Source organism: Corvus kubaryi, unplaced genomic scaffold, assembly GCF_017639235.1.
Source record: "Corvus kubaryi isolate FWS band 111438036 unplaced genomic scaffold, C.kubaryi_AGA036_p1.0 37201, whole genome shotgun sequence".
NCBI lineage: Eukaryota > Metazoa > Chordata > Aves > Passeriformes > Corvidae > Corvus > Corvus kubaryi.
This window is the reverse complement of record NW_024581058.1, coordinates 880,624-904,850: the sequence shown is the minus strand read 5'-3', so window position 1 is coordinate 904,850 and position 24,227 is coordinate 880,624. Positions and strand designations below refer to the sequence as shown.

Below are 24,227 nucleotides of genomic sequence, written 5' to 3'. Positions count from 1 at the left end.
GGCGGAGCCCCCGGCGCTCGGTAGGGGCCGGAGGGAGGGCGGGCTCGCCGGGGCCTCCGCGGCCGGGCTCGCTCCGCAGGGGCTGCGCGGGGCCCGGGCCGGCCGCGCTCCCGGCGCCGCTGGGGCCTCCGGCGGGGAGCGAGCGAGGCGAGAAGGGAGGCCCGGCCCGGTGCTCCCCGAGACGGGCGGGGGGAGCAGGAGAGCCCCGCGTCCTCCGCCCGCAGCTTTGCTAGCGCGGCCCTCCGCGGGGAAGGGGAGCGGCGGGACCGGGCCGGTGCCCCCCGGAGCTGCTGGGTCTTTTCTTTCCCCGCTCTCGGCTGCATCTCTCGGTTGCGGAGCATCGTCTGCGGGGCCGAGCGGGTGCGGGACACGAGCAGAGGAAACAACAGGTCTCGTTCCCTGCTCGCCTTCCAAAGCGACGCCAGCGCCTTGCTCTTGGGATTATAAATGTTTGAACTAAGACCCAGGGAACTGGAAGGAGAGCCTCCCGTTGGAATTAATAGAAGAGAAAAGAAGGGAGGCTTTTCCAAAGCCTCTACAAGAAAGCTCGTGCTGTTTTCCCCTGCTGTCCGTACTCTGTTTAATAATGCGATTGTGACCTGAGTGGAATTTATGAGCGATGAACTATTGAAGCTTGTCGCACCTCTGCATCGGACTACATTTTTGGTTTTTTTTTTTTCCTCAGCCCATGATTCCTCCATCCCAGCTGTTGCAGGACCTATGGGCCAGTAATAGAGGAATGGGAAGCTGAGACAGTTTATTTTCACATTCTTCTGTGCCGGGGACTTGGCGAGTTAGCTGAAGCTGCTGCTTTTTACTGGATCTGCTCTTTCCTCGGCAGGTTTTTCTTTTTTTTTTTTTTCACGTGTTTCGATTAAACAGCCATTGGACTGGAGCTGGATGGATGCTTTGCAGCCCAAAAGGTTTTGGGGGATAACAGAAAACTGCTAAAACAGAGAAGAACTGGTGCTGCAGGAAACGTGGGGCCTGTTTTCCAAGCCTTTTTGTTTTATTGAGCAAGGTAAATAATGTAGTGATGAAAATTCAGGGCTTATCGTAATCATGCATGAAAATCTTACAAAGCGCTTCAGACCGTTCCAGGACTTTCAGTGGATTGAGGGACCCACAGTAAGCCTCAGAATGAATTGTTCTTTTAAAATTTTCGGCTATGAGTGTGAAATTTAAGGCTGAGAACAAAAGTTAGTGGTGCCTGAGAGGTTGGGGGCACTACTTTTCCTGATTTTGCCTTAAGTTCTTGCAGGTTTGTGATTTTGAGAGGGGTTGCCTGAAGAACTTTCTTGGCAGTTCAATGTGCAGTAATTACACGAGTGGGGTTTTTCTATGCTTTTTAAAAACTTGATGCCTTAGCTCTGGTAGGGATCTGTTAGGGTCTCTGAAGGGTGCTCCCAGTTTACAGTGTGCTCACTACCAGTGCAGTGCTCCCATTTGCACCGGTGACTGTATTCATCCCCTGCCTTTAATTATTTGTGCCTACCTTTCCTTTTGCTGTCCACACTGAGAGCTACTACTACTTCATAATGAATTTTTGGCTTCTTGTCTTCCTTCACATGTTTTTATCTCCCGAATTGCACTGTTTGGATTTACCACTCATTTATATACATCACTTTCACTACCATAAACCTTCTACAGCCAACACAAGCTCAAAGTACTGTTTTAGATACAATCTTTGTACGTTCGAAGCAGTGGAAGAAGCAGATAATGATTCCCAAAATGTGCAGTGTAATGAGTTACTGGGTGAAGTGTATAATTTTTGGTGGCAGGCTGCATGCCCTATCTTTGTTTGTTTTTTTTTTTTAAAGATCTCAGCAGCAGTTTACTCCTCACAAAAACATAAATCCATTAAAATGAGGTCACAGTTTGAGACGTAGCTGCAAAAATCTGGTTTTGCAAGAAGTCACAAGATTCTCATTATGAAGTGAAGCCTTGATTAAGTTGACTGTGTACCTTTTCTCCACTCTTAATGAAATAGTGGCAAACACCGAGGTGCTGGCAGCCTTTGCTGATGCTATCGTGGGGAGAGCCAAGTGGGTATTATGGACAGTACTCAAAGTTCCTGTTTAGATTTGTTTGACCAAAATTTCTGGCCTGTGTTTTGTCTCGTTTTGTTTCAAGATGATGTGTGAGGTGATGCCAACCATCAGTGAGGCCGAGATTCCCGCCGGGGGAAACGGAGGCCACGGTTCAGGTTCCCCATTGCAGTCAGATGCTGATTCCCACTTTGAGCAGTTAATGGTGTCCATGCTGGAAGAAAGGGATCGCCTGCTGGAAACACTCCGAGAAACTCAGGAGACGCTCGCGCTCACCCAGGGCAAGCTGCACGAAGTTGGCCATGAGAGGGATTCCTTGCAGAGGCAGCTCAATACTGCACTTCCACAGGTATGGGCATTTGGGAAGGAGGGGGTTTTTCAATGGTTTTTGTGTTCTTTGTGGTATTTTGTTGGCTTTTTGTATGTTTGATTTACTGAAGAGTCAGGTCGTCTTAGGGGAAGAATAATCTATCCTGAAGGATCTGTTGGTGCTTGGTCTCTTTGAGAAAGATGCAGAAGCAAGGAAAGCAGGGAAGAGCAGTCCTTTTCCTCCAGTCTCCTTTCCCAGTTTCTGGAATTTCCTTGGCTTAGCATAAACATGGAATGGTGTCTACATCCTTTTGTTTAATAGAACTTGATGGACTTTCTTCTATCACTAGTACGTTTAAAATGCTGTTTCTAATTGCCTGATTCATTCATGTGCTTAAGAATTAATACCTGGTCTAGTGGGAGGTGTCCCTGTCCATGGCAGGAGGTTGGAACTGCATGGTCCTTGAGGTCCCTCCCAACCCAAACCATTCTGGGATTCTGTGAATTCCATACAGACCATTCTGACACCATTACGGACTTTGATTTAAAAACTTGAAGACTGCTACCATGTGAATGCATGCTGAGTTGTCAGTGTCAATAGAGAAGTCTGAGGGTGTTGTTTAAACCTCTTCGGCTACTTTTGAAAACTTTGGATTTGGTTTTTGGGGATTTTTTTTTTTGGTCCTGCTAGGAGTTCCTAATTAGTGACTTGTGGAGGATGCACGTGGCCTGCAGCGCTGGGTTTGTTACCTAAGGAATGTAGTTAGGAAAGGTGATTGGTGTCTACAGAACTCGCTGGGTTTTATCCATTCGAGTTAAAAATAATACAACTGGACTTTGAACATGTTGGTTGAGAAGCATTTGGCTCTGGGCAGAGCAGGGGCTGCTTTCAGGTGCTGGTTAACTGTTGACAGCCTTGTGCTTTCTAGCCTGGTGGTTGTTGTCCCAGGTGTGTCACAAAGATGCTGTTACTTTTACAAACGTTCACATATCCTTAAATACTGTAGTTACTGTTTATACCCTTTCACACGGTAGTGTTAAATCCTTCTGTTTCACTGCTCTCATTATAATGTCATCACTGCATGACTCTTGGTATGGTAATTGGTGCTGCTAATTACTGAGGGATAGAAATTAAAATGTTACACGTGTTAATCTAGTTCTGTTACAATGATGAAAATCAGAAAGGAGAAGTTTCCAACCTTTGCTGCTGTCTGCGCTAAATCGTGTGCTGCAGGCAAAAATCATTCTTTGTTTTTTTGCTGTAATAATTGTGGCTTCTCCTGAGCCTCTGTGTCAGGTCTGCTACATTAATGGAGGCCATTACCACTTGCATGACCTGCAAACTGTTAGACCTGAGTTTGTGGCTGAGCAGAATCGTCCCAGCTCTCAACTCAGCTGTTCCCCTTTTGCCTTCTCAGTTCTCAGCTTTCCTTCCTGAATCTAGTAGGCTACTTGCATATAAACATCACTTTCTAAACATATCTGGAAGATTAATAAACAGTTCCCTTTTTCAAGAATGCAGTAATTGCATGGTTTCATGTGAAGTCTGTTGGAAAAGCAAGTCTGTCGAGGGAGAAATTTTACTGCAATTTTATATAAGCATACAGCAGTGTGTGGATTTTTGTAGATTGCTGGCAGAAAATACTGTTTTCATGCAGTGGAACTGCTGCTTTTGTCCTCAGTGGTGCTTAGCTCAAGTGACTGTGGTGCTTCCAAAAACGAGAAATATTTTCATTATCATTGCTACATCAGAAGTAGCTTCTGTATTGGGCAGTTTTTGTTGTTATGGTAGAGTCAGTTACTTCATGGATGTAAATTTTGATGAGGCGAAACAGTTGGGGTTTGTTCTTAATTCTAATATGTGTTCACTGTCAAAACTTTATGGTGACTAATATTTGAAACTATTCAAACTTTTTTGTTAATTATTTCAAGCTGAGCATTCTTTTGAACTACTGCCTCAAGTGACCCGTTATTTAGCTGTGGATTTCAAGGAGGGTAAAGTCAGGATACCTTTAAATTTAATAAAATAACAACTGTGTTACATTTTTTCAGCAAAGAAGGGATAGTAGTATAGATTTAAAATTTTTTTTTATCGTAGTAGTTGTTTTCAATTTAGGAGATCTGCAAGGTCAATTTAACTAATTGTACAAAGACCAGTGGAATTTCCTGAGTTACTAAATCGTTCTGTAACCAAAGTATTATTTCTTTCTCAGACTTGGCTTGTAAGAAGTCTTTGTAGTTGATTTTAGACTACTTTATCTTAACATGTATTGAATGGAATTGTTTCTATGTGTGCTTTTCCTGTGGTATATATATCTTTAGCTGAATCAGCCAGTTTTAGACCATTCTGATGACTGATGGAAAGTCCTGGTATAAAAGCAGGGATGCCAGATTGATTTCTTCTATACCAAAACTACTCTCCTGGTTTTGCTATGAAGGCACTCAGTTTCTGAGGGCATCCCTATGCTTAATTCCTTACATTCAGAGTTTCTGTGTGTAAGAAGGAAGCTTATACTGGTGTGTATATAACTAGTTTCAAAATAGCAAATTAGTATTTGCACCTCTTGGTTTCTAAGAGTAAATGCAGTTTTTCCTGCAGCAGTGATGCACATTTTATGGTTACAGAGGAGCACACACTTAGTGTGGTGAGCAGCTGGGAATTCAAGGCATCAGTTCTAGCTCCACAAACCTGGGACAGCTATTTAGAGTAAGGCAGCTTTTGTGAATGTCTAATTCACTGAGAAGACAGCATTTTAATCTTATATAGAAGTGCTTTATCTGTTGCATTTACTCAAAGTGAAGCTGACTTTTTCTGGGTTTTTGGTGTGGACAGCTGGAAGTGAAATACATCACCACTGCCTTGATAAAATAACTGCATTCTTGGCAATGCTCTTTGTTTTCTGGGAGTTCCCTTCTATTACAGATTACCCCAGTCAAACTGTACTCTGACCTTGGAAAATGAGCTTGAAGAAATCAAAGTGCTCTGCTAGAACTTACTTTTATTCTTTCTGGTATTTTTCACAGGAAAAAATGAACATTAACTTTTTACTTGAAGAGCTGTGTGACATAAACACATTCAGTTATGATTCTAATTATGGCCTTAGTGGATTTAATTATGCCTTTTATGTGCCTTTAGAGTGCATTCTACAAAATTAATGATTTGTGTGCTTCAAATTTATAAATTAATCTGTAAAACTGTATTTAAAGGTTAAATTTTGAACCTAAGGTAGATGAGACCCAAGTTACTACACTTCTTGCTAATAAAGTGTTGTAGGCCAGGGTTTATTTTGTTGATAGAATTTCATGTAGATGTTTTCCGTAAATGAAAACATGATGCTTGTTTTGGATGGAGAAGACAGGAATTTAATTTCCAGTGACTCTTGTGCCTATCACAAATAAAAGCATGCTTGGTGAATTCACAGCAGTTGTTATCAGGATGAAAATTTTAATATGTATGTTAATTTTATAAGCTGATAAATGCAATACAAATATGCTTCTGTAACACTTATTAAGATCCATCTTAATCTTGCACCTCTGATCTTTTGGTCTTAAACTTACCATGCCATATCTTTTTCTGTACAAGGTAAGCAAAATAGAAGGTTAAAGTAAAAGTTGCTTTCTATCCATAGTAAATATTTTATCACTACTTCACACTGCAGTTAAAAATGGTGTGTGTCAGTTCATAGTTGTATTCAGTGAAATTCAGGTATGTCCCTATAGAATGATGTTCCTTAGACAATCTCAGAAATACTCAATGCCTCACATGTAAGAAATACCAGAACACCTAGCCCAAAGGCTGCCCTGGTATTGTTTTGAAATGATGGACTTAAGGATTTAGTTGCCACTTTATGAATAGTGGTATTTGGATTTCCTCCAGACAAGTTTTGAGTAATACAGGATGTCATAGATGTAGAAATGAGGTTTTGAACTGTACCTAATATGAAGAACACAGTGGCAGAAAGCACATTAAACAAAGGCCTTGCCAAACTCTGCAGCAGCTGAAGTTTCCTCAGCACTTCAAGCGCAGCTCCGTTTCCAGCATTCCCAGATGTTCAGCCCTGAGGTGCCATAGCCTGCACTTCTTACCCTGGCAGCAGCTGGTGCTGACTTCTGAGTAACAGCCATTAATCTCAGCAGAGTGTCCAGGAATCCTGGAGGTGCCAAAGGGTTTCACACGGCTGTCAGAGCAGGCACATCCTCCGCTTTTCCTGCCCCATTCTGACAGCAAAGATGAACAGGACTCTTCCTGTTGCTTTTTCAGACATCTGTGTTGAGTTTCAGTTGCTAAATCCTACTTGGCTCTTACTGTTAGTAAATTACTGAACAGATTTGGCTTCACACTAGTTTAAGTCAGATGGTGATAGGAATTAACATTCAGAATTCTTCACTGACTATCGGTAAACCTCAGCTTCCCTATTTCTTTCAAGACATAGAAACAGACACTTTTTGCCCCAAACCTTCAGAGTATGAGTTTATCTGAAAGAATGCTCTCTGTTTGGGCAAAAAGGAGTAGTTACACTTAAATAATGCAGTGGAGTACACTGAGGACTGAGTCTCCAGCATTGGTTCTTGGTTTCTCATGTGGATATGTTGGGGTTTGTTTATTGAAACATCCCACCCCTGCCCAGCAGACATCTGTTTGCCTATTGTTAGCAACGTGCTGTTTATACTGTGCTTTTAATTTAGGTTTGCTTATTTATAAATAGACCTTTTAGCTAGATTAAATTTGGAATTTATTTTAAGTTTCCATGTATTCGAGGGTGAATTTTGCTGCTGTTAAATTTGGGGTGAAATTTGCTGCTGTTTTACTGCTTAATGATATTCCATCCATCCCCTTAATAAGCAGATTTGATGAAGTCCGAAACTCTTGTTTTTTATTTTCCTTAGTTTATTTGCAGGAAGAATGTTTGGTGACTGCACAGAAATGCCTTCTATTTGTTTTAACAGTGGCTGATGCCCTGAAACAGGAGCTAGTGATTGTTTTTCCCTACTCTTGTGCTGCTGTGGACAGATGTCTGACAGTGGGTTTATTAATGCTTGGGGTGCTCTAGACTAACCTGCAGCCTAACAAACAGGCTGTATATAAGGTGAAAAGAGCTATAATCAAAACAAAGTATTTAAAAATACGTATTTAGAGCCAGGGGAACATCACATATATACTCTCATCAGTGTTTGCTTGCCTGTAGCCTCTGGTACCACAGGCAGTGTCTTTAGGTATTCAGAGAATTCTTCCTCTGCTGCCTTTAATTTTTTTCCTCAATTCTTTCTAAGAGTATAACTAAAAAGGGCTTTGAAGGTGTTTGGTAGCAGGACTTAAAGATTCGATGTGGCTACATAATTGCAATTCCATTTAAAAAAATAAAACCTCCTGGCTTTTTTTTTTAAGATAAATATGAATTAAGAGCACAATTCCCTGCCCCTTTACAAATTCTTAGTGTTTTAATGCCCACTGGGCTGAGACTTTGTTTCATCCTTTCTGTAATTTGTTTAGGACAGTTGAATGTTGGTTTTATTCACTATTGGTTTTGATCAGAGAATTAAGAGGACACATTGTGTTTTAATAGATGTAGGCCCCTTATAGTTAGGAGTGTTGTCAGAGACCTTGAATCTTAGGAAAGAACATTTTAAGTGCCTATTAGTAACTTTTTCTTCCTCTCCCTGAGTTAGCATTGCGTTTCAGAACTGCATTAATATGCTCCACAATTGAATTTGGGGATTTACTTTTTAGTTTTCCATTTTTAAAGGAATATGACAAAGGTCTTTGTGTAAGCTGCTTGTGGCAATTTAGGCAGCTTAAGTCACTTAAAGTCTGTAAGGCTGACTGGTATCTGTTGACGCATATTAGAAAATACCATAATCTCTTGTGTATATGGATCTCAAACTGCAAATACTGAGGAGGGATAAATTTGTGTTGTGTGTGTCAGGTAATCTGGATGCTCATAACTTTCCAATGTCTTTTTTTTTTTTTTTTTTTTTGTAATCCTGCCTGTGGGTTCCCCAAGTGTAAATGTAATGTAATTCTTGCCAGGAAAAATGTTTTCACATTCTCTGGGCTGAAAGAATTATTATTTTGCTACTGAATGGAGTGAGTTTTTTATTCAATTTGACTTTTTCACAGAGGCACAGGGAAGAAATATTTCCACATTTTGGAAACTCCAGATGATTGTGTAGGGAGCTGAATCCATATCTGTAGGTCATTTGAGGAGATTGCTCTGGGAGTTTGGATATTTAGAATTGGAGGAGTGTGATTACAAGTCCAAGGTAATGCTCACTTTATTTTGATGTGTTGTTTTTCTCTGAGATGATGTGAGTAGTTGGTTCACTTGTTTTTTTGCCCATGACCTTTATCTGTTTCAGACTTGACCTTTGGTTTCAGTGAGCTCTGCTGAAAATCAGCTCCTTTCTCCTCATCAGCCTGACAAGGCTCTGCAGCCTGTTCCTACAGAGGCCAGAGCTGCAGCATTTTTCAGAAGAGAAGCTTTGTTGCTTAATCTTCCCTTTTGAGACTGTTCCACAGTGGCCTTGAACTTTGCTCGTGTGTTTACACTCATGTCTACTGAGGATATGGTTTTTGAGGATGGTTGTGAAGATCTTAAAGAGGAGTATAATTTTGGTTGGATCTGAAATATGCCATGGCTATTGATGGATATATATAATAAGAACAGTCAACACATTCCTGTAATTCATCTGTCTTCTGGTTATGTTTTCAGAAAGATAAATATCTAGAATTAGTCTTTTGTTTTGTGAATTTTTTGAAGTGCACCAAGGTTCAAGTCCATGCTGGGTGGAGCTCTGAGCAACCTGGTCTAGGGGAAGGTGTCCCAGCCCATGGCAGAGGTGAACTTTAATGTCCCTTCCAACCCAAACCGTCCTAGGATTCTATGAGTCCTTAATGAAAAGATCCTTACACGAGCAGTATTGAGCATAATCAGGGTATCTTCAGGACAGATTTTAAACAAGGACTTGTTTAAAGGGCCATGTGGAAAAAAGCTTGAGAAATTTCATTTGTGACCTTTTGAGTTTTGTTAAGGAGAAAAAAAGAACTTCTCTTTGGAAAAAATGCCTTTTTTTATTTGTTGTGATAGGAAAGTGGGCAGCTCTTGGTTTTATTTTTCAGTTTAATTAATTTTTTTCTCCTTTTTTTTTTTTTCCTCTGTAGAACAGTAGTCTCTCTTTGGGTATGGTCTGAGCCATGCTGTGTTTTGCCTTACTCCTATTGCTAGTACATGGCAGAGTTTGGTATTCAATTGTAGAGAAATATTCTGAAGCACTGTGCTTCAGAATATTTTTAAATCCTACCTCTCATATAAATGCATATAAAATTTGGTTCTATACACTTAAAACATTGTTTTTAGAGGCATATTTACCTTTTATATAGAATGGCAGGGTAGATTATCTGGTAAAAATGAGTAAAGCATGGAGATTGTTAAACACTCTACTGTTGAGAGAAGTGAGATTTGGATTTCCCTACCTCAAATTTACAGAACAGTGCACAGTATAAGGATTTAATTATATAAGCCTATGGAGCTGAGTAATTTATGTAGTTAAAAAAGCCAAACAAAACAAAACCACCTTAAGATGTGCAGTTTCACACAATTCAACAAAGAATTTCTATGTTGGCCTGTACGAAGTTGAGACTGGTTTGATGTAGGGTTGAAAGATCTGTGACTGTTCATGTAAAGAAACTACCTTGCAGTTGATGAAGTCTGTTAATGATTGTCTTCAACACTGACAGTGTCCAGTGCTGGGAAATGGGGTTTATTTTTAATTACTTGAAAAGGAATTTTGGCCACCAAAATCCTTGGTGTAAAAGCTAAATGCTCTTCCATGTGGAGAGGGCTCACTCAATAAAGAGGATCATAAATTCTTGTTGTTTTAGTGGTGCTGGATCCATGGTTATCTCAACAAATAGTGACCAGTTTCTTTAAACTATTTTTGAGTTTTCAAGCACAGTCATGAAAAGGGGGAGAGAGAGAGATCTGAAAGTGGAATTGCTCATTTGCTTCACAGAATGCCTGATGTGAAAGTTTTTTCACGGTGCAACCCCAAATTGCCTTAAAAAAGGAAACTGGGCGAAAAGGAAGTTCGGTACACATCTGAAGGGACTGCTGTCTTGATCAGTGGCAGGGTTTAAACTGTGGATTTGTGGGTTTGAGTTGTGCATTCTCAATTGTCTTGTGTGAGCCTGTGACAATTATTTAGCAATATATACTTTTGCCAGTAGAATGTTAGAGTCAAAACACTCATTTTCTTTGCATTCCTATCCGTAATTGGGAAACCTGTGAGCTGAACATGCTGGGAGCCATGGGGCTCTGTTAACCTTGCTGAACTAATAGTACCAGACCTAAATTCAATTATTTGCTATGCTTTTCACTGTAGCTTCTGCTTGTGGATTTGCTGCTCCCAGTGGGAAACTGGACTCTGTAATTTTACATACTTTAAGGTTCTGTTGTGTAGGTTATTTAAAGTCCTGGATGCATCTCACGCTTGAATCTCTTGCTTCTTCTGGGATTTAAGGCATGGGCTGCTTTGGAAACCTGGAAGTAAAAGAAACTTCTGATCCAAATTAAAAATTAATGAATGGGATTCTCTTGTTAAGAGTTCTTCAGATAATCTAATTTGGATGTAAAGAGTGATGCTGCACCCAGGAGACCCAAGGCTGGAAGAGTAGAGCCCGTGTGATATTGGATGTCTGGGTGAATCTGGTTGGGCTTTCCACATCTTTATGCCTGTGTAAATCCTAATTTCAGATTATCCCCTCAAAGCTCTCTCTGCTGTAGTACATTTGGGGGAATGACTAAAAGTCTGGTTTAGATAACTTCAGGGATGCCTTGGGGATACCACTGTGAATCTTTTTGTTATTCTTGAGTAATGTATTTTTCATACAGCATGACCCCCTTTTTGTAGTTCATGGGAAAAGGCTTGGAAGGTCATAACATTCTTTTAGCCTTATGTTAAAGAGCACGAGGCAGGTGCATCCAGTAACTTACTTCTTTTAAAACATGCAGCTTGAGTTTTCAGAATGTCTTTGGAGGGTGTGGTTCCACACCATTATCTTCCAAAAGCTGAGTCTTTGTCTCGAGAAATCTGGAATTACTTTGCTTCATGTAAAGTGGAAATGGAACAGCTTTTTAGGATTTTAGCTGTCCTTTTCCTCTCCCAGGGTCTCGTTTATGCTGATACTGATGTTGGTGTAACTCCGATCCCATTGGAACTGCAGTTTGTGGAGTCTTCATAACCCTCTCCTGAATTTTGTGCAATGGTTATAAAAGATTAAGTCCTGGGAAGTAGAGGAGGAGAAATGGGCCAAGCATTTCTTTTGTCTCAATGGAGTTGGAGGCTGCAGGGCTTCCCTGTTGCGTCATCTTTCCCTTGCTTTTAGTCCAGTGTGGAATAGGAGCTTCGTAGGTTCCTCACCAACCCATCCTTCAGTTCAGCATTTGTTAGTGGTAACACCATATTGACAGTCTGCACCTGTCTTTTATTCATTTATTTATTTTTCATTGATTGATTGATTTTTTTTTAATTTCTTCTCTGCATTATGGCATTGCTCATCCCCCTGGTTTCCTTCTGCTGTCTGGGTTCAGGTAGTTATCAAGTTAAGAACTGTTCATTATGGGGTTGTTTCTTTTTGGTGGCAGACAAAAAAAAATTACTTTGGACCTTAAAAAAAGCTTTAACCTTCCCCCTAAAACAGCTCTTCAATGCTTAATCTATGATGCTGATCTTTTTCCTAGTTTTTTCTGTGTTTAGATAGCAGGCATGTCTGTCATAGGACCTAGACCGTGGTTTTTTCGTGTGGATTTTGGAATTGCTTTGTTTTGGAGTATTTGTTAAAATGGAGCAACTTTTCCATGGAATGGTCCAGTAGCATTTATTCAGAATATCACAGATTTGGACATACTTAGCTTCAGTTAGCCCAATAAATCCACTCAGCCTGTAAACTGGGGTGATAGAGTACAGAGAAATAGGAAAAACAAAATGTGATGAGCTGGTAAGTCGAATTTCCTGCTGAAGGCACGTATCTGTCCTCAGTGAGTATTACTTGCTTAAACAAGTTTGAAATTATAAGACTGAAGTGTGCATTGCTTGGCAAAAATAATAAATACATATATATATAAAATAGGAGAGCACTGAGGGGGAAGTGCATGCTGGTGCTTGTTTAATGAGGGTGGCTTGGCCAGCCTTATTCAGATATTCCCAAGCATTCCCTCTTAACAGAGTGTGAAAAATGTACTTTTCAGCTGCTAGCCACAGAACTAAAGCTGGCAACCAGAGGCCAAGATGAACGATTAGAACAGGGCAGGGCCTCAGCTGCTGCTCACAGTTTTTGCAAGCAGGAGTATCTTGTCACTGAAATAATTGTGCATGATGGGTCTTGTCCTGGGTCTGTTTGTAAAAAACTGAGCAGTATTAGTCATGTGAGATGACTAGAATGTAGTATGTAGGGTTGAAATAGTTCTTAATTTATAAAAGTCGTAGGAATTTAATATTTAATGCCAGCCAAGCCAGAATTGTGCTGTTTCTTGTGAGTGCAGTATGTTTAGAGTTGATGTGCAGAAAAAGATTTATTTCTTGCCCAAGTAAACTTCCAGTTCAATGTGTTTACAACTTAAAAGATTTTGCTATAGCTGCTCAGTCTCCAGAATGGGGGGGGTCCCAGGAAAATTACAGAGCTTCTTAAATCTTCCCAGCACATCTTGCTGTTCCACAGTTTGGTATCCCCAAGGAGCATGGCATACTGTGCCATCCAGTGTGGAATCCCAGGAAATCTTGAGCAGCTTTGTGTGAGGAGAGGAAAAACTTGACTGAAATCTCTCTACTGTCATATTAAAGATGGAGACTGGTTTTGTCCCATACCTCGTCAAACTAGTAATGCAAGATTCTTGCTCTTTAATTAAGTACGAGTGTATTCTCCTTTTGCCATAGTGGGTATGGGTGTGGGTAGGTTTCTTCACTGACATGAACTCCAAAAATGGAGATGCCTAAAGCTACACCTAAGAAGTTGTGCTGCTGCTTTACTGTATTAGTTCCTAATCAAAATAGACTAGGCTGGGGGTGCAGGAATGTGGTAACTCAGATTGTGAAACCCTTAGAATTGACTGATTCAGAGTGTCACTGAGGGGCAGTTGTTTTTCTAACACCCCCCAAGTATTGTAGGCTTACTCTGTGTTAAATTAAGGTGTTACTCTGGAATATTGGTGGTTGGAGTGGTACAGTATTGGAAAGGATTACTTCGTTATCAACCATTCTCAACAGTTACTGCACAAAGTAGCCATACACATCCCAAGTTGAAAAGCCTGTTCTTCGATGATGACTAAAGTTTTCCTGATGCATATTTTAGCTGATCTTGGACATTTTTCCAAGGAAAACAAGCTGGGTATGGTTCTGAATACTTTTGTGCCTTATCTGCCCTTTCAGGGGGCGTATTCCTGTACATTGAAGAGCAGCTAAGGTGGAACTCCTTGCATAGCCACACCACAATGAAGTGATTGGAAGAAGGTTTTCTGCTACCATTGCATATGAATAGATGCCAAGTTTCATGCAAGTCTGAAGGCTGCTTCTGCATTTGCTGTGCTTGTTGCTAGGCAGCTGTCACCTTCCAGCTCTTGTAATGCTTCAGCTTTTGGACTTCCTTACTCAGAAGATCCACGGTGTTGCCTGAATAGAGGCAACATTTCATAAGTATTTTTTACAAAGGCAAGTGAACAAAATAACTTAAAACTGGTATTTCAAGTTAGTGCTCAGTATCTTCATTTCTTGTTAATCCTCTGTGCATTCTGCTAACTTGCAGGGTTTGCCCCCTCAATTGAATATTTGGAGAAAGCCCTGGGGGGAAAACCAGGTACTTCAGTAGAGTTTTTCACTGGTTGATTTGATACACATCTGTAGCTTTAAAAGGTGTGTAAAAGGCTGGGATCAAAACAGGTTGTATCTGCTCTGGCTTAACTGACCACCCTGTGTGATCTATCCTGCTTTGAACAAGCTGTGTTGATTTGTTAAGGCTCATGAAAAGATTAACAGACTATCTGGAGAAATTGGGGATTCTGAACGTTTTGATGATCCCAAGGCTGGTTACAGAAAATGCAGAGCAAACTGCAAGTTGTAATAGGAGTGACTGGATGAGGTTTTCTGACTTGTTTGAACAACCTCACGTTCTCTTTCCTTCGTTTCCCGGACTACAAAGCAGTTGTAGGATGCAGCTGTGGCTTGGTTTTGCCTCGCAGCACATTAGCTGCAAACAGGCTTGTAGGGACCGCGTGTTGCATGTGTGACTTGTGTTCCCCGTGCTGGATGGATGGATGGATGGATGGATGGATGGATGGATGGAGGTCTGGGTATAATGGAGGAGCCTGGAAGGTTGCCCTGTGTCCCTTGCAGTCCAAAGCACGGTGTGTGATCAGGGAATGTTGGCTCTCCAGTGATGCACAAAGATCTGGTTTTGCACGAGGCTTTGCCCTTGTCCTTGTGTACATAACAGCGCTGTTCTGCTGGGTTTAGGGGAAGTGAAATGGGGGAGGACAGGCAGTAAGGGTTCTGCTGGTCCTGGTTTGGACAGGCTGTAGTTAATGATTCCAGCGTGTCTTCGACCTCTGCTCTGCTCCGTGCACAAGGGTTTGCAGGCTCCCTCTCCAGACTTTGCTGCTGTGTGTATGAGGTCTGAGCAGGGATTCATGTGGTGAAAGGAAAACCCCTCATCCTCTGAGGAGCAAGAGGCTGGATCCAGGTTTGGGTTCCGGTACTTTTACGCCCTGCACCCCAAATAGGACGTGTCTGTCAGAAATGTGTTTGTTAGATTGGGGAAGGGGCGTTACAGGGGGAAGAACATGGAGCTGGTGTGTTTCTACCTCCCTTTTCCTGCTGCTCCTGTGTTCCTTTTGCCAAGCTGCCAAATCCCACCTTTCCCCATTGATGTTTCCTTGCACTTCCGGAAGCTCCCAGTGCTGAAGTCTGGATTTTGTGCTTTGTAGTTCAGGCTCAGGGCACGCTGTGCATAAATTTAGGCAACTCACTCAGGATGGTAACTGGGAACCTGCTTATTGCCATGGAGACTTGGGCTTGCTATAAGCTTTTCCATTTTGCTCTTGGGCATATGTTTGGTACCTGCTGGCTGTGAGCGAGGAGTCCTTTGGCTCTTTGCTTGTCAAATGCCAGGCAGTTGATTCTGCTTCCAGCTCCAAAGGGGACTGGGAACAGCGAGAGTTTCATTCCAGAGCAATAACATTATGCAACTGTAAACACGTTAAAACTTAATTGCCCGTTTAGGATTGAGCAGTGTTAATGACAAAGCCTAGATAGGTCAATCCAAGAGGGGCATTTGAAGAAGACCTGCTAAAACAAAGGACTGGAATGATAAGAAGTGACTCAGGTTTAGTATTGATCACTGACTGGCAGCTGGCAGCAATATTCACTAGAGTGTTTTCATGCAGTCTTGCAGTTTCTGAGAAAAGAAAAAAATAAAAAAGGGTTTTTTTCGAAGAAAATACAGATTTTTGAGAGTTAACCAAAGGTGATATTAAACCTTTTCTATATCTCAATGCCACTAGTTGGAAGGGGAGAAATTTTTTTTGACAGTAAAGAAATCTGCACCTCTGTTTTGGTGGTTGTCTTTTGAGTTATAAAACATTTTATGCATACACAGAAATAGGAAAGGAGGTCAATACACGAATTATGTAATGAGCTCCAGTGTGTTCTCACTCTGGTGGGTAGTTAGCTCCACTTGGAAAAACAGCTACTTTGAGCATGAAAAGCCTTTCCATGTTCCGAAACACAAGGATTTGACATACCCATATTTTAATATTACTTGAAGTATTCTCTTACACGCCCTCTTAAGTTGTTGGGGGCTTTGAGAACAAAAGCTAAACTTGATTCATAGAACTGATTCTATTAATGCTTGAAATAAGTTTTATGTTTGTAGTTTAGTCAATTCAGGTTGCGTGATGCTTACTGGAAATTAATTTCATGAGGTGAAAAGGAAAATATTTTTCTTTGCACAGTCTAGGCTGATTTTTCTCTTTCCCATTAGCACAGGCCAGAGATATGGAAAGGTTGAAAGCAATGTGTATTATTACATGGAACAGGCAAAGCATAGTCTCTGTTGGTGGTTGGTTGCTTCTGGATTTGCTGTTGTGTGTAACTCTGTTCTTTTTCCAAGGCTGGATTTAATGGTGAAAACAAGTCAGTTTTCTTTAGTTTTAACTCTCGATACCCTTGAACTGTTTCATCATTTCATTGTTTGGATTCTTGGCCCAAAAAAAACCCAAAACAAAGCTGTGATTTAATAGGTATGAAAATTTGCTTGCTAGGAACTTTCAAATATATTGGGGGTCTTGGTCACTGTGTGCTACCTAAACCCTTCAGTTTAAAATGAAGTGACTGTGAAATACCCTAGGAATAAGCCTAGATATTTTACATTTTCTTTGCTTGTTTTGTTGAAGACTGTATATTTGCCAATTCCATGCAGTCATCATTTGCAATAATTATGGTTTATATGGAATACAAACATCATGATGGAAACTTATCTCAGATCCCATTGGTTTTCACCCCTGATGTCCTGTACTTCCCCCAGTTGTCCTTTTCCTGCTCTCTTTAGCTGCTCAGATTTGTGAGTGGGTTGCTTGGTATTCAGTCTACAGACCAGAATGATAACAGTAAACCAAAATATCACTTGGAGATTAAACAGATCAATTCCAATCATATATTTTGGTCAGAGATGTTCCTAAAGATGCAACAGTCACAACTTCATCTCTCTATTGCCTGAAGTTACTACTTTAACAGTGTTTAATAATATTTGATGAATTTAAAATATTTCTCTTTTTTTTATTACATATATTTTCATCATTTATATAAAGTTTCTGGGTACATGGTTGCTTGTAATCCACGATTCCTTGTGCACTCAAGTGGTGTTCCATTTTCTTGTGGAATAAGGTTTTTTGTTTGTTTTTTTTTGCTTGATCAAATTCCAACCAAATTTAGTTTTTTGTAGAGCATCCCTAATACCCAACTTATAATATAAGACTTATAGGAATTACCTCTGTTTCCTTCAAGTGTTTCCCTAGGTTAAATGCTCTCTTCCTGTCATGTAGCATTTAGTGGTCTGTGATGTGCTGTCTGTGAGACCTATGAGTTAGGTTTGTAGTAAACATGAAGGGAACCTGTTCCCTGAAAGCCGTAATGTTCCTGGACTGGGATCTTGGAAGTTCCCAAGTGTGTCATCTCAGCCAGGCTTGACAGCTCAGTGCTAACAGATCCAGCTTTTGGAAGGATGTTTATATTGTGGCATCTAAAATACTGAAGGCTGAAGGTCAGTTCTGAAGGTTGAGGTAGAAGAAATGCTATTGTTTTAAAAAATCGTGGAGCTTGAGAACAAAAAAAAACCCCAGAAAATGTATTACTGAACAAGAACCAACTTACTTGCTCCATGTGGCTTTTTGTTGAGAATATTTATTTCTGGCAGCAAGAGTGATGTGTTTGGAATGATTCAGTTGGGTCAGAAAGTTACTTTCTTCAGTAAACATTTCAGTTTAGTGTAGAGGATGGGTGTTTGCCAGAATGTTCTAATCAGCAGGGAATATTTCCCTGGTAAATTCAGCACTCTCCCACTGATTCGTGTGAGTGCTCTGAAGTGCTTATTGCGAGTTCCATTCTTGTCAATCCCCAGCACTGTGTATTTATTATTTTGATGGCAGCCAGAAACAGAGCAGAACTTCATTCTGTTGTTCTCAGTCTTCTTAATTACAGAAAAGTAACACAGCTTTGTGGACAAGTAAGAAAGTTTCTCAGGATTCTTTCCTTTTTCTTTTAATTCTTTCTGTACATTCATCTAATGCCAAGGAAGAAATTATGAGATAACTAGAAATTTTTTGAGATTATAAAGCTGCAGATGGTTTCTCTGCTTTTGAACTGCTTAAGGAAATCACAGATTGTCTGCCATTGAAGGTAAGTATTAAAACTAGAAAGGACACGTCTTTTGGCAGTGTCAACTGAAACTAAGGACGTTCAAATGTTCTTTCTTAGGCAGCTCACGGGACTCGAAGCAACTTTATTTTGTCAAAACAAACAGCACTGGAGGTGTTATGCAATGCCAGAAATCCCTGTCAGTGTGTTTATGCAGCAGCAGTATAAATTCCTGTGGGCACTCTTGCTTTGGGTCATCTGACAGTGTGATGGCTCGTGTCACACTTGGGATCTAGTTGTGCTACAGTTTGTGTTTGCACAGAAGTATGCAGTGGAATAGAACTCTCTGTCCTATAACAATCTGAAGAGTGAATAGATTTCCTTTCAAATGTACAGCTGGTTTTCATGTGGGGAAGCTCAAACAGATAAAAATATATATATTGATGCTATGCAGTAGTTTTAAGTTGAGAAAGGATGATGAGACAGTGTTTGGTAGTCCTTGCTGTGCTCTTCATCCTGTTCTCAAAACTGGAGTTAGAGGTCGGAAAAATAGAAAACTTCCCATGTCGGTCCAGTGTCATTTGGAGAACTGGGAAATATTGATGTTTCTAAATGTTAATGTTGGCATTTTTGAGGTTTTTCAAAGAACTCTTCTTACATTACTATTAATTTGAAAGGGGAAGCACACCAAGGAAGTAAGTTCATACCAAGCTCTTCTCAGTAGTCCATGATTACCTAATCTGTAACGGTAATGGAGACTGCCAGTGAAACATGGAAATTTTGGGTTCTGGTTTACCTGAGCTTGTGTGAGAGCAAAAGGGGAGTGTGCTGCCAGTTCCCTGGGAGTCTTGGAAGCTCCCACAGGTGGGATGTTGAAGGTACAGGGAAAGCTTGGATGTGAAGGAGCATTCTGAAAGGAAAGCTTGTAGTAGAGTCAATTTTTCTGGAAGCTCCAGCAAAGCTTGAAGTAGGTTTTTCCTCTCTTGGTTTACCTTGCAGTCAGGACCCTTTTGTAATTTGCTTTGTGTGTGTAAAAGTTCTGGTAGCTGTATTTACAGAGCAGGTTGTTTTGGAAGTATTTTCAGGCCATGTTAAAAATAATAGGCCTTTTTTTTTTAGGAATGTAAATGAAATACTGCAGTAAAATATTTATGTGAATGTAATTATTAAGTGTGTTAGAGAAATCAAATAATTTAGTGGTTGAGAAAGGAAAATAAATTAAGACTTTGCAGGTTTTTTGCTGATTAGGCAGAGGGACTGAAACTTTTTTCCAATGAGCAGGTTTTTATTTAGGAACAGGGATTATAGGGATGGATTCTGCATCTGTGGTGGTGGCATTGCTGTCTTTTTCACAGCAACTTTTAAAATCCTGGTACGTTAGTAATTCCAAAGGAGTTCACTCTAAATGTGTATTGTGCAACATACTTTTTGTCTTTTCAGTCATGTGAATATTTTAGAACAAAGTTTACCAAATGAATATTGGAAATTGCAGTGTCTTTTGACCGTGTCTGCTTATTTTTAGCTGCATGTTAGAATTTGCAGATGTGCTTAGTATAATTAATTGGTTGATGTGGCCTTTTGTTTTTAAGCGTGTGCTTTCTGTCGCTTTGAATTTTGCTGCAAAACAGCTCCATCTTAAGCTTTCACTTGATAAGCAGCTCCTGGCTGATAAGCAATGTGTCTGCAAAGTTTGGAAAATGCAGAGAAGCAGCAATTGTGTCTCCACTTAGCTGGCTATTTGTGTTCACCACGTCCTGCTAATCACCAGTTCAGCTGTACAAATCTATTGTTTGTTAGGCAAGTCTCTTGTTATGAGTATTTTCCTTATTTTAGACAACAGAAAGGAGTATTATTTGCTAGCATTTCACTGTTTTCTTATCCAAGCGCTCCTGACGTGTTCACCAGCCACTGGAGTGACTGAGGCATATTTATTTTCCCGTTATAAGTTGCGTTGACAACACGAGGGCTGCTTTCTCGCAAGGCTTTTTTCTAAAGGATGGACTTGTTCACATTCACACTTCCAATTCTCATTTCCAGTGTGATTCAGATTAGAACTTAAATTTTGCCAGGGTAGATAAAGTTACGCTTTGTGTTTGCTTCTAAATGTGGTGTATAGTTGTACCTTCTGCTCTATTCAGAGTATGCTCCCTGCGTTGATAGAGCATTTAAATGGCTTTTATGTTAAGTATTTTTAGTGAGGCTGTTGGTAGGGAGGGGAAATGGTCTAGGATGCAGTGGCTCTTGCAGATATTAGTGCAGTCATTTCCTGACAGAAAGCCAAAACTGTGGGATATTGACTGTGTAGTAATAAGCTTGCAGTGAGTGACGTGAGTTAGCTCCATTCCTGTTCCCTGATGACACTTCACTCTGTACTATTTCACTTTGGTTGGGTTTTGTTTGGTGAAATCTTTATTGAATTTGAAGGGCAAGCCTTGTGAGGGCTTTGAGCCCCCAGGCTCAGCTTTCAGAAAATTCTGATTCTAATCCTCGGAGATTCCTAGCAGGACTGTAGGGAAAGGGCTGCTTCATTCCCTTTTGTGAGATCTGAAGGAAGGCATGAATGAAATTCCTGTGTTTAGCTGTATTCTGGTACATGCCAGGATTATGCATTGTCGCTCACAATTAAATACTGACTTGAAATTTGTCATGTTTTTTGGTTTCTTTATTTTGCTCTGCTTAGTGCTCTGTTTTTTCGTGTCTCCCTCAGCAGTAGTTTAAAAAAACAAACCAAAACACACAAAGCCAACAACTCTTTGAAACCGTAACAAAGTGTGTGACAAATATGTTTTTCCCTTCGCTTACCAGGGAAACCCCAACTCATATGATTGCCTTGAGACACAAACAAGTTTTCAAAAGTCCTGGTCGACCACCTTTTCTCTTTACAGTTGGCAGCGTAAAGGTTTTAAGTGCTTGAACTGAAGCTGGCTTAGCCTGACTCTATAGTTGTATTGGCTTTACACATCTGAAATGAATGCTTCAAGGAACTGTCAAGTGTTCATATGAATCTACTCTCACTGTGTCCTGATATTTGACGTGCTTATGTTTCTGTCTGGTTTGTTCCAGGAATTTGCAGCGCTTACAAAAGAGCTGAATGTATGCAGGGAGCAGCTGCTTGAAAGGGAAGAAGAAATTGCTGAACTGAAAGCAGAAAGAAATAATACGAGGGTCAGTTCCTTGTCTTCCCCAAGCTCACCATTGTTAAAGCATCTAGCGACAAGGAGGGAAACACTGAGTGTTCAATTTGAAAAACCAGGAGTACTTTTCCCCTGATATTTGTACACAAAATCCCCATGGAAGTGCAAATGTGTGTGTGTTGATTGAGAAGGTTTGGCAGCTTGTGCACAACTCCAAATGCTGCTGTGCAGAATCAGGAAAAGCTTGTAAGACTGCACCACTATCTGCCATCCAGATTCTTGTTGTTAAAGTTTTGTAATCCTGCACCTCTGGGATCAGAGGAGCAGAGTGGGCAGGTTGTGGTGATCAGTTTGAGCAGCTTACACTGCTAATACAGCTCAAATGTTAAAAACGATTTTTACACTCAGTACAGTATCTTTTGTGTCTGAAATTTGAAGTTTAGAACTCTAAACTTGATGTTTTAGGAGGCAAAGTTTTCTGCAGTTGTACAGAACAGGAATAAACATTGTTCCTTTCTTTTTTTTTCCTTTTGCTTTAGCTGTTACTGGAACATTTGGAGTGTCTTGTCTCCAGGCACGAGCGATCCCTCAGGATGACTGTTGTGAAGAGACAAGCTCAGTCTCCAGCAGGAGTTTCTAGTGAAGTAGAAGTTCTCAAAGCACTAAAATCTTTATTTGAGCATCATAAAGCCCTTGATGAGAAGGTAATGAAATGTTGTCCCTAGCATCTTTTCATCCTGTTTCCTTTGTGTGGGCCAGGCACTGAAGTTGTAGAAATCTCTGAAGTGTAACTACATCAGTAACTGCTCTCCTAAATTAAGATGCTGCACTTAACTAAAGCAAGGTGCTGTGGTTTATTCAAGTGCTTCATTAGTTGTGTTAATGTAAACTCAGCATGGCTCAGGAGCAATATATTTGCTGTAGGAATGCACACAGCTGCTTACCTGTACAACATCAGGATTTATCCTTTTGATTATCTAGTAAAGAAATGGACTAGAGAGAGGAGGAGGAAGGGAATCTGGTTACACTGGGATAGAAAGGAACTCCTCCCTTCAGTGGTGCCTGATATTAGCAGCAGGATATGCAACTGCTGAAGTTCACTGTGAATTTTGTTGCCAACTTCCAGTTTACCTAACTTTGTGACCCTTGTATATAAAATCTGGCAAATGATTTTAAGTGGAATTTTGCCTGTTCTTCCATGTTGTAAATGAGCAAAAGCAAACACAGTCTGTGCCTTGCAAAAGGACAAGCAAATTCTGGGTGTGTTTAATTCTTTAATGCTTAAATATACAGGTCATGTTGCTTATGACAAAAAAGAAAAAGCTAGATTATAAGATACACATTATTTGGCTATCTTTTTTTGGTAGCATGTGTTAGTACTGACTCCAGATGAAGAAGGTTTCTAAGTGTAATGGAAATAGCATTATTATCTGTAAAGGCATGGCAGCAAGTGAAATTGTTTTCGTTTTGATTTGAATGATTTCAAATAATTTGAAATTACCCTTTCAGGTAAGGGAGAGGCTACGAGTAGCACTTGAAAGATGTAGCTTATTGGAAGAAGAACTAGGTACTACACATAAAGAGGTAGGTTTGTGTCTTAAAAGGAGGCTTCATGTGTCCACTGTGGGTGTTTCAGTCAATATTTGTACAGAGTAATTTATTAAGTTTCACTTTCACTTCTTGCTTTTGATTTCTTGCCAAATGGAATAATTGTTAATTTTTAACTTAGCTGCTTTGAAAGAGCAGGAGAGGAAAAAACCGAACCTCAGCCTCCTGGCACCCTCTCTGCCCCCAAAAAACCCAACCAAAAAAACCCCAACCAAACCAACAAAAAAAGTTCCTGTGCCTTTAAAATAAGGGTTTGCAGTGGCATAAGGTATTCGAGTGCCTGTGCCAGATTTTATTAATACATACCTGGCAGTAGAATCAGTAATTGTTGTTTTGCTCCTTTGCTTTTGCAGCTGTTCCTTATATTATTAGTGAGAAAGGAATTGACTTGAAACATGTGTCTGTAAACTTTTCTTTTAGTTAATGATTCTGAAAGAGCAAAATAATCAGAAGAAAACACTTCCAGATGGGATGCTGGATATAAATCATGAACAAGAAAATACACCTACTACAAATGGCAAGGTACAGCTATTTACTTTGCTTAGCTGACGTCTGATTTTTAATCATTAACTATAACATTTTAAATTTAAACCATAATAAAATATTTTTGAGTGATCATCTAATTAAGAAGTCTTAGTTAGCAAAACTTCAGTTTTTGCAGTCTATCCAATAATAAAATTATCTTTGGGGAGGGATGTTTACAGGTGAGTAACAATTCGTTTTCCAGTCTTATTTGCATCATGCTAATACACTTTTTTTTCCCCTGTTTAACAGAGATCCTCTGATGGTTCATTATGCCACGATGAGAACCTTGCTAAAGTGATTGAACTCCAAGACATCATAGATAAGCAAAACAAAGAGCAGACACAAATGAAAGAACGCCTCACTGCTTTGTCCAGCAGAGTAACCGAGCTGGAAGAAGATCTTGACACAGCAAGGAAAGACCTAATAAAATCTGAAGAAATGAACACAAAGTTACAGAGGGATGTACGAGAGGTGAGGAAGGAGCTGTCAGAATCTGGGCAGTTACAAATGCCATTGCTTTATAAAACTGTAGTCTTTCACGCTCCAGTTGAACCTTTCTGCTGTTTGAATGTCTTTGGTTTGATAGTTGGGAAGAAAATGGTTTTTTGGGGCATGATGTTTGTCTGGTTTTTGTTTAAAAGACCAGTCACTTAAAAGATTTTGTCTTCAGGATAACTCTATGACTAACTAGATATTTCATTAATGT

General features: G+C 40.2%; 1 protein-coding gene across 11 annotated transcripts in view; it reads left to right on the top strand.

Moving 5' to 3' along the window:
• Positions 1-83: 83 nt before the first annotated feature.
• The window catches only part of PPFIA1 (PTPRF interacting protein alpha 1), a 53,764-nt gene continuing 29,620 nt past the window's right edge, over positions 84-24,227 (top strand). For 9 of the 11 annotated variants that reach the window (XM_042022417.1, XM_042022416.1, XM_042022423.1 and 6 more), the window contains exons 1-7: positions 85-1,021; positions 2,134-2,397; positions 21,318-21,419; positions 21,928-22,092; positions 22,898-22,972; positions 23,417-23,518; positions 23,771-23,992. In XM_042022417.1, the coding sequence (XP_041878351.1) occupies positions 2,134-2,397; positions 21,318-21,419; positions 21,928-22,092; positions 22,898-22,972; positions 23,417-23,518; positions 23,771-23,992 (930 nt within the window). In that variant the 5' untranslated portion in view covers positions 85-1,021. Of the gene's footprint in view, positions 1,022-2,133; positions 2,398-21,317; positions 21,420-21,927; positions 22,093-22,897; positions 22,973-23,416; positions 23,519-23,770; positions 23,993-24,227 lie in introns of all 11 variants that reach the window. The other 2 variants (XM_042022419.1, XM_042022414.1) reach the window with 1 other exon arrangement.